Source organism: Charadrius vociferus, unplaced genomic scaffold, assembly GCF_000708025.1.
Source record: "Charadrius vociferus isolate BGI_N301 unplaced genomic scaffold, ASM70802v2 scaffold183, whole genome shotgun sequence".
Classification (NCBI taxonomy): Eukaryota; Metazoa; Chordata; class Aves; order Charadriiformes; family Charadriidae; genus Charadrius; species Charadrius vociferus.
In genome coordinates, this window is record NW_009648250.1 from 7,060,431 (window position 1) to 7,070,159 (window position 9,729).

A 9,729-nucleotide genomic window follows, 5' to 3' on the forward strand; every position below is an offset into this window, starting at 1 on the left:
GTGAGGCTGACCGGCCTGTAGTTTCCCGGGTCATCCTTCCTGCCCTTTTTGAAGACTGGAGTGACATTGGCTATCCTCCAGTCCTCCGGCACCTCACCTGTCCTCCAGGACCTTTCAAAGATAATGGAGAGAGGCCCAGCAATGACTTCCCCCAGCTCCCTCAGCACCCGAGGGTGCATCCCATCAGGCCCCATGGATTTATGTATATCCAATTTATCTAACTGATCTTTAACGTGCTCCTTGTCAACCAAGGGATAGTCTTGTTTCCCCCAGACTTTCTCTGTTACCTGCAAAGTCTGGGTCTCACAAGGACTGGCCCGAACAGTGAAGACAGAAGCAAAGAAGGCATTTAGCAACTCCGCCTTCTCTGCATCATCCGTCACCACAGCACCTGCCTCATTCAACAACGGGCCCACATTTTCCCTAGTTTTCCTTTTGTCTCCTATATACTTAAAGAAACCCTTCCTATTGGCCTTGACATCCCTCGCCAGGTTCAATTCCAAGGCTGCCTTGGCTTTCCTTGTTTCCTCCCTGCATATTGCCGGTTCATGTTGGGTTTCTCATCAATCAGCACACCCAGGTCCTTCTCCTCAGGGCTGCTCTCAATCCATTCTCCACCCAGCCTGTATTTGTACTTGGGATTGCGCTGAACCATGTGCAGGACCTTGCACTTGGCCTGTTGAACTTTCATGAGGTTTGCACGGGCCGACCCCTCCAGCCTGTCCAGGTCCCTCTGGATAGCATCCCTCCCCTCCATTGTGTCTACCTCACCAAACAGCTTGGTATCATCGGCAAACTTGCTGAGGGTGCACTCCATCCCACTGTCCATGTCACCAGCAAAGATGCTAAACAGCACCGGTCCCAGTACCAACCCTTGAGGAACACCACTTGTCACTGCTTGCCACTTGAACATGGAGCCATTGACCACAACTCTTTGAGTGCAACCATACAGCCAGTTCCTTATCCACCGAGCGGCCCATTGGTCAAATCCATGTCTCTCCAATTTAGAGACCAGGATGTTGTGCAGAACAGTGTCAAATGCTTTGAACAAGTCCAGGTAGATCACATCTGTTGCTCTCCCCTTATCCACTGACGCTGTAACACGTCATAGAAGGCCACCTAATTTGTCAGGCATGACTTGCCCTTGGTGAGGCCGTGTTGGCTGTCACCAGTCACCTTATTTTCCATGTGCCTTAGCAGAGTTTCCAGGAGGATCTGCTCCATGATCTTGCCAAGCACAGAGGTGAGACTGACCAGCCTGTAGTTCCCCGGGTGTTCTTTCTTACCCTTTTTCAAAATGGGGGCTATTTTTCCCCTTTTCCAGTCAGTGGGAACTTCACCAGACTGCCACAACTTCTTGGATATGATGGATAGTGGCTTAGCAACTTCATCCGCCAGTTCCCTCAGGACCTGTGGGTGAATCTTGTCAGGTTCCATGGGCTGGTGCACGTTCAGGTTCCTCGGATGGTCTCAAACCCGGTCTTCCCCTACAGTGGGCAATTTCTTATTCTTCCAGACTGTGCCTTTGCTTTCTGCAACTTGGGCAGTGGGGTTAGGGCCCTTCCCAGTGAAGACTGAGGCAAAGAACTCGTTGAGTATCTCAGCCTTCTCCGTGGCCCGGGTGACCAGGTCTTCCGTTTCCTTCCTGAGTGGGTACACATTTTCCCTAGTGTTGCTTTTATCATTATACCTATAGAAGGCTTTCTTATTGCCCCTGATGCCCCTGGCCAGATTTACCTCTGTCTGGGCTTTAGCTTTCCTAACCTGATCCCTGGCTGCTCGGACAATTTCTCTGTATACCTCCCAGGCTACCTGTCCTTGTTTCTACCCTCTGTAGGCTTCCTATTTCTGTTCGAGATTGTCCAGGAGCTCCTTGTTCATCCATGCAGGAGTCCTGGAATTTTTGCCTGACTTTGTCTTTGTCGGTATGCATTGCTCCTGAGCTTGGCAGAGGTGGTCCTTGAACATTAGCCAGCTTTCTTGGGCCCCTCTTCTTTCCAGGGCTTTATCCCCCTGTACTCCAGCAAGCAGATCGCTGAAGCAGCTAAAGTCTGCTCTCCTGAATTCCAGGGTAGCAAGCTTATTATGCGCCCTCCTTGCTGCCCTAAGGATCTCAAACTCTACCATCTCAGGGTCACTGCAGCCAAGGCTGCCCTTGAGCCTGACATTCCCCACCAGCCCCTCCTTGTTGGGGAGAACAAGGTCCAGCATACTGGATACCATTAAGTCCAAGGATGCTTTTCTGGACACAGTATTCTGAGTAGGTACCTTCTATGTATGTGGAAAAATCCTGCATGAGCAATGCATCCTCTTCACCATAACCTCCTTGTCTGGAGGCTTTGGAGAGTGGTGGAGAGTCTCCCATCAGAAAAACACCTGCAGGTTTTGGCCCTGGACACCATGTTGTTATGTTCCTGTAGGGTCTGTGGGGCTGCAGAAGCTATCACAGGATTGGACCCTGCATTTTGAATAGCATGTGTGCCTTTAAGTCATGGGAGAGAAGGTTACCCACTCACACATCCCTGCTGAAATACTCAGGGACTTGTAGTCCACACGGCAAGTCTGTTTTTCATGTGACAGTAATTGGGCAGTGACCTCCCTGTCCTTATCTCAACCCATCTTATTCCCACCCCCCATCCTGTTGAGGAGGCGTGAGAGGATGTCTGGGTGGGCTGCTGGCAGCTGGCCAAGGCTAACCCACCACAACAGTATATACAATACATACATATATAGAATTCTAACTAGAAAGGAGTGTATAAATGTTTATAAATATAAATTTTATTTATTTATGGACAGATACACTATACATGGTACTGCATATTATAGATACTACTGCTGTCCTACACTATATAATAGCTAATATACACACATTTATCAAGATACAGAAATATATATAGCCCTAAGAGAAAAGGTACAAAATGGGTAAAACATTCTTTAATAAGAGCTAATGGAATGAATAGACTGGGTCGGGGCCCCACGCTTTACCAGGCTGCAGCTGGTACAAGCTGCACAAGCACTACATGCCTGGGGTGGGGGGACTTGAAAAGCGCAGAGGGACACCAAAAGTGTGGTGGGGCACAAACATGTCAGGATGTTCCTGAGGGCTACGGAGGCCACCAAGGGGCCCCTGGTGCAAATCCTGTCATGTGCAGAGACCGATCCTGTGAGCTGGACTGGGAAGGAGAAGACCTTAAGGTAATCCCCCAAATGGCCACGTGAACGAGAAGAACCGACCAATGGTCTTGCGAACCACAAATTGGATTTGGAGGTGTCACACAGAGAAGGTGAGTAGAGTGGGAAGCTCCCTTTGCCCATGGCTATGGGGATTCTTCTAGATACCTGTAAGACCACTATGGGGTGCAAGCTGCTGCTGTATATGTTGCCTTACCCTTTGGCTGATGACCTTGCAAAATGTTTCAGAAAGCTCTCTCTGACTGAGTCAGGGGGCTTGGGAGCGTGCCACGACTGGTCTGCCTTCCTGCCTGGGCCTGCAGCCGCCAAGGAAAGGAGCATGGGTGCAGAAGTGACAGTGGCATTGAAGGAAAAAAAGGAAAAAGCCTGGAGAAGTCTGACCAGCAGCCAACTCCTCTCATACCCTGTTAGCAGAGTTTTTCTGTACTTGAGTTAAATTGATAGTCCAGTGTCTTTTCATAAGCATGTATAGTAGCCTTTGAGTAGACCTCTATGCCACAGCTTCTGTTAGCAGAGATCTACTGTCCTCCTGGGGAAGTGGGAACCTTTTGGGGTATAAATCTCCTTTTTGAAGCTGCTAAAGGGTGAATTGCTGATCTCAAAAGAAGCCAAGGGGCAATCTGGCTTGAAAACCAGGACACTTTTAGCTTAGACAAGGCAGCAAGAAAGCACTTTAAAAGAAGCAGGTGGTTGTGGCAGAGGTAGATGCACCATGGCAAGCAGACTTGGTGCATATGCAACAGTTTTACGTCATAATGATGGTGTTTAGTACATCTTATCAGTGACAGACATACAAACCAAGCTTGCCTCAGCCATTGATCCAAAAGGCAAAACATGTTCTGAGTTAGCTGGGGCTTTTAAAACAATTTTAGAAGACAGTGCAAGCCAAAGAAAATGCAGATGGACCAGGGAAAAGAATTTTTAAACCAACCTTTAAACAAGCTGTTAAAGCAGATAATGTTAACCATGTTATTACTAATAATGAAATAAAAGCCTCTGTCATAGGACATTTTAACAGGACGCTCAAAACCAAGGTATGGAGATATTTTACAATGTGCAACACTTCTTGCTACACTGAGATGCCATCAAAGTTTATGAAGAGCTATAACCACAGCTTCCACCAAGCTATCAGAGCCAGGCCTGTGGACACAAACACTTTAAACTCTGCAAGGGTTTGGAAAACCATATATGAGGTTGATGTTTAGAATGAAAGAATCTGCACCTCTGCTCAAAAAGGAAGACGGCATCAGGCAGTCTAGAACAAAAGAGAGATTTGAGAAAGATTATGAGCAGATGTTCACAGATGAAATTTTTGTAGTAGCTGAGATTGTGAGAAGGGGACAGTTACCTGCGTACTGGTTAACAGGTTATGATCACAAAGCAATTGAGGGGGCATTTTACCCTGAAGAACTTAAAAAATGAATCCTGACGAGGACAGAATCTACAGAATTGGGAAGAATGTGACTGCAGAAGGGAGAGGAAGAAAGAAAACAGTGGCGGGGCTGTTCCCAGAAATGTAACAGTTGGACAGGAGCCTCGCGTGTCCAGAACATCTAGTGATTGGCAGCCGAGCAGAGGAAAAAAGAACGGTGGCAGAAGGGTGATCATAGAACATCATGCTGCCCAGCAATGCCAGCACCGGCATCATTCCACAATACACGAGCATGAACTTTACTGTAGAGCTGGTGAGGCACCTTGAGTCCTCAGGCAAGTGGGAGATGGGGCTGGTTGAAATACGGTACCTGCACAGCTGGGATACTGTCATCAAAGAAGCTACCTTTGAAATACCACTGCAGGGTAAGATGTGGCAGTATGCTTTGCAGAATGGCTATTATCTGTCCGTCTCCATGTTAGTGGAACATGCGAACCATCGTATTAATCCTCACAAGAGTACTTTAGCCATCAGCTCTCCAGCAGTGGACCAGGTGAGTGACCACATCATAGTGAAAACAAAGTTTAAAGCAGATTAATTCCTTATACTTGTTCTATAGAAACCTAGCACATACTTTGGGGGCTTCTTTGCAAGTTGCTGCTAAGAAATTCCCCTCTCTGATGGACATCACTGGAGGGTTTAACTCACTTCACTGCTACATACATCTTGCAGAGCATCAGCTTGTCAGGGTATTTGTGATTACGTTATTGCTCTGTGTTCAACCAGTGATAATAACAATGAGATCATCATAGTGGTCTATGGCAAGCTGCACTATGTGCTGGTAGACCACCAGCACATCAACACAATCAGCATTGAAATAAAGACTGACCAACATAAGCATATCTCATTTTGTTTTGGGTAAATGATTGTGAACTGCATCTTCAGCCCTGGAAGTATCTAATATTTTAAGAAACCACACCAAAATTATAGTGGTAAGAAGTTATGGGGATGCATCCCTGTACGTGAATTATTACAGAGCTGGCATGGTCTCCCTGGTTTTCAAGCTGTTTTGTGTGTTGCAGATATATTCTGTAGCCTGATTAGAAAGACCATCCTGCAACCGAAAAGGGGGTTTGAAATTGTTAAGCAACACTTTAACAGCACCGCTCAAGATACAGGAAAACATGTGTTTGGACATGTTTCCAAGGTTGTCCCAAACAAGTTGGAAACGCAAGCAAATTAGGAAGGCCTGGGACTCGTTTCTATTAAAATAAAAAGCCATAAAGAAAGAGATGCATGTCATGCTCACAGAGGGAAGGTCCACCCAGCCCTTTAAAAGAAAAAGGACAGACAATGCTCTGACTAGGACGAGAAGAAGAAAAAGAACAAGCCAGGCTTAACGGTGCAAAAGAAACAGAAAACCTGGAAAAAGAGGTCCCATTCTACCCATAGAAAAGGAAATGTATTTTAAAAGGGACAGCTTTCAGTCATGGCTGCTCAGAATAGTGTACCAAACACAAGCTAGGTTTGTTTGAAGTGTTCCCAACACAGACTGGCACTAAGAAAAGCCTGCTTATTGAGCTGCCTTCAGTTTTCATTGTTGCAGAAAGTCTGTACCTCTGGACTTTTTCATAACTGAGAATGGGGGAAATTACACAGATCTGAACAACACCCTGCCGTACCTGTGCTGCAAGACTGTAACAGCTGACAGGTCCAAGCTATGTGCTGGTGAGGCTGTGGGCCCCATGAGTTACCCACTGGACTCTTTATTGCAGCCAGCTGGACGTTACACTGGGGCACCAACTGGAGTTGCTTCTCAGTTACAGCCATGACACACTGTCAATGCCTTTCTCCGTGGGATTGTTCTGCAATGACACAGCCGGGCAGCAGGAAGCGGGCACGCTGGATCGCATCGTTTAGGCAACAGTCAGCTCTGATGGCCCAGAGTTGGACTGGACTATTTGGACTGCTCCATGGTGATCTGTTCTTTCAAGGCATGCTTTTATGAATGTAAAAATTGAGCTGATGTACATCAAAGACAGCTTTTGTTTGATCAGCTGCCCAGCAGCAGGAACTGGTCATTCATTACATATGCCTTGCTGTTTAGTGAAGAAAGTGTGGGTGGCGCCTGGAGTACGTTTGGGGCACACTGGGGCATTACTTATGGCTAATGCAAAATAGCCAGTGCACCAGATGGGCATGAAAGTGTCCAGCATACCAGCCGGCAGTCATATTGGCAACCAGGAAAATTTGTTTCTGGAACAGCTGCACAAACGTCTTGTTGTTGGGTCCATAGATAAGAATGCTAAGAATCCTTTCAACTTCAAGCATTATGATATAGATTTTGTGGCCCTGTATCTGGATGGCGAACTAATACCAACAAAACCCAATGCCAGTGCTGCAGCCCGAGTTTGAGATTGCTGTGTGAGAGAGTGCACACAGCTCATTCAGATGACTGGCAGCCATACGAAGGGCCATTGCCTGCTGGTTGACAGGAAAGAGTTTGTCAGTGGCTATACCGTTGGCCTTTGACCTGTCTTCAGACAAAGAATGTGCTGAACACTATTCCTGGATTAAAACAGGAAACTTGAGAGAACCAGAGAGAAGCCAGAAGTACACATTGCATTAGGCCTTGATCACCACTGTTCATATGGTTATGTACAGGGTATTTGATAACAGGATAGAAATAAACCAGTGGGGACACGTGCTCTTTGACTGCTTGTGAGGATGGACACTGAACAGCTTCCTTGTGTTTTTTTCAGCAGACTCCTGCACCAAAGAAACATTTCTAGGTGTCTACCTAAGCCACTGCCTCCCTAGAGCCTGTGTTTCTCCAGGACCAGTGAGCATGGTTATGAATAGCACGACTTCCCTGGTTATCCCAGGAAGAAATATGCTTGTGTTGCCCTAGTGTGCTTGTGCATTCCTCTGATACTGCGTGTGCCCATAATCCAACACCTCCTGAACTGCAGGGTCAGAGGTCTCAGCCGTCTCAAGGGGCTTTTCCACTTCTGCCTGCACAGGAAGCACAGGGAAAAAACAGCCCATGAGGCAAGTACACCTTTACTTTGACCATCCCAAAGCAGGTTGTCAGGGAGTCAAAATTCTCAAAAATAATTTTGGGAAGTCCAAAAGGCTATTGTTTTGTTTTGTTTTCATGAAGGGAGAGAGGCTAGTGAAATCATAAAAACATATCTTTTCACTGGGAGTTTTTTGTAACATGGACAAATGGTATTTGTGCTGCCACCAACAAGCATATCTCTGGGGATGAGCAGTGTGGGCAGTTTGGTCCTGGCTGAGAACTGTGCAAGCTTCCCATCTGATTTTGTCATAGTGGCCCACTCATGCTGCCATATAGATCTGATGGGAAATCCATCTCTCTTTACATCGTCCCTCTTTTCTTGTGTTGTGTAATATATGTATCCAAAGGCGGTCCCCAGCCAGAGGGTTCTGGTCATTTTCATGGTAGCATCTGATACAGCTCTGGAAAAAGCACCCATTAAATTCAAAAGCTGTTGATACCCCATCAATAACTGCATAGACGTGCAAGAAGCAGGATCCTATTTGATATTCCCCAACTTGTAATGCTTGACAGGTTTGAATATTTTCCTTTTTTGCCGCATACACATGCCATTGAAGGAGGTTGCTCTTAGACAATAGCCATCTAAAGGAAGAGTGCTACTGTGTTAGGTTAAAGGAACATAAACCAGGTCATGCACATAGAGGCCAGCGCACTGTAAGGGATCTTCACCTTTTCACTGTCTTCTGTCTCACAGACTGTGTGACGGGTTATCATAGAATCATAGAATGGTTTAAGTTGGAAGGGACTTTTAAGATCATCGAGTTCCAACCCCCCTGCCATAGACAGGGACACCTCCCACTAGACCAGGTTGCTCAAAGCCCCTTCCAGCCTGGTCTTGAACACCTCCATGGATGGGGCCTCAACAACCTCTCTGGGCAACCTGTTCCAGTGCCTTACAACCCTCAAAGTAAAAAATGTCTTCCTAATGTTTAATCTAAACCTGCTTTCTTCCAGTTTAAAGCCATCCCCCCTCGTCCTATCACTACATGACCTAGTAAAAAGTCCTTCCCCAGAGATTAGCACCATAATCTCACTCCTGTATAATTTCAAAAGTTTTTACACCTTGCTGGCAATAGTAACTCAGTTGTATTTGCAAGTCAAAAATCTTCTCCTGACTATCTGTGTGCCACGCTGAGAACTGCTTTTTTAATTCAAGCATCATGCTGTCCACCCCATAATATTCCAGTGGTGGAAGAGGCCCCACATAAATTTGGTTTTCATCAGTGTTGAAAAAATGGGGGAAATAACCTTTGTAGCCCTCAATACCCAAATCTTGGTTAGGGATGCTTAATTTCTTGGGTAGAAAATTTAAAGAGTCAATGAAATGAAATGTTTACTCAGGCTGGGCACTTCTGTGCACATGAACGTGCCGTCTGGGGTGGTGAACACATCCGCTCTTACCTTCAGAAGATGACTGTGATAGTTGAAGAGTGGCCTTGTCCGTATTAAAGGCAAATGAAGGAGCTCTGAAATCAGTAGAAGCCCCTGCTCACAGAATAGCTCAGTAAAGGGAGAACACATTGTTCTAAGTAGAAAGAGGAAAGTGGTAGAGTGCACTATAAAGATGTAGTGAAGGATTATAGAGTGGAAAACATGTAGGCTCCGAACTGGTGAAGAAATCACCATAGTGGAGCAAACACAGACTGCTAGCGCAATCAAAGAGAATATGCACAGCAACCCGGTTGCCACGGACCTTTTCTAGAGGGGAAACCATCCTGCAGCTGTTGGAAGGAATATCAGTCCTACAGACCTTGGTCCCAAGTGACCAAGATTCAAGTTTGGTATGGTAACTGCATGACACATTGGCAGGACACACGGAAGAAAACAGCATACCTCACACTTACTCCCATTTCTGGGTTGACAATTGGGACTTACTACTCTTAATATACGTAAGTCCTTTGGGACTGCTGCAGACCCAGAAGCACCTGTACTCACACTGCTTTTCCAGCTGATACTAGTTAAATGAAAGACGTGCCAAGATGTTTGTTATTAATCCTTTTTCATAACCCTCCAACTTTTTTCTCTTAGTCACTCAGTAAGTGACTCATTCTTGCCAAGGACACGAGTTAGCGCTGCTAACACT

At 46.1% G+C, this 9,729-nt stretch overlaps 1 protein-coding gene across 1 annotated transcript in view; it reads left to right on the forward strand.

The window, feature by feature from the left end:
• Positions 1 to 4,910: 4,910 nt before the first annotated feature.
• CDC37L1 (cell division cycle 37-like 1) overlaps positions 4,911 to 9,729 on the forward strand; it is a 47,004-nt gene continuing 42,185 nt past the window's right edge. Inside the window, exon 1 of the mRNA XM_009884324.1 lies at positions 4,911 to 5,117. Within this exon, the coding sequence (XP_009882626.1) occupies positions 4,911 to 5,117 (207 nt within the window). The remainder of the gene's footprint in view (positions 5,118 to 9,729) is intronic.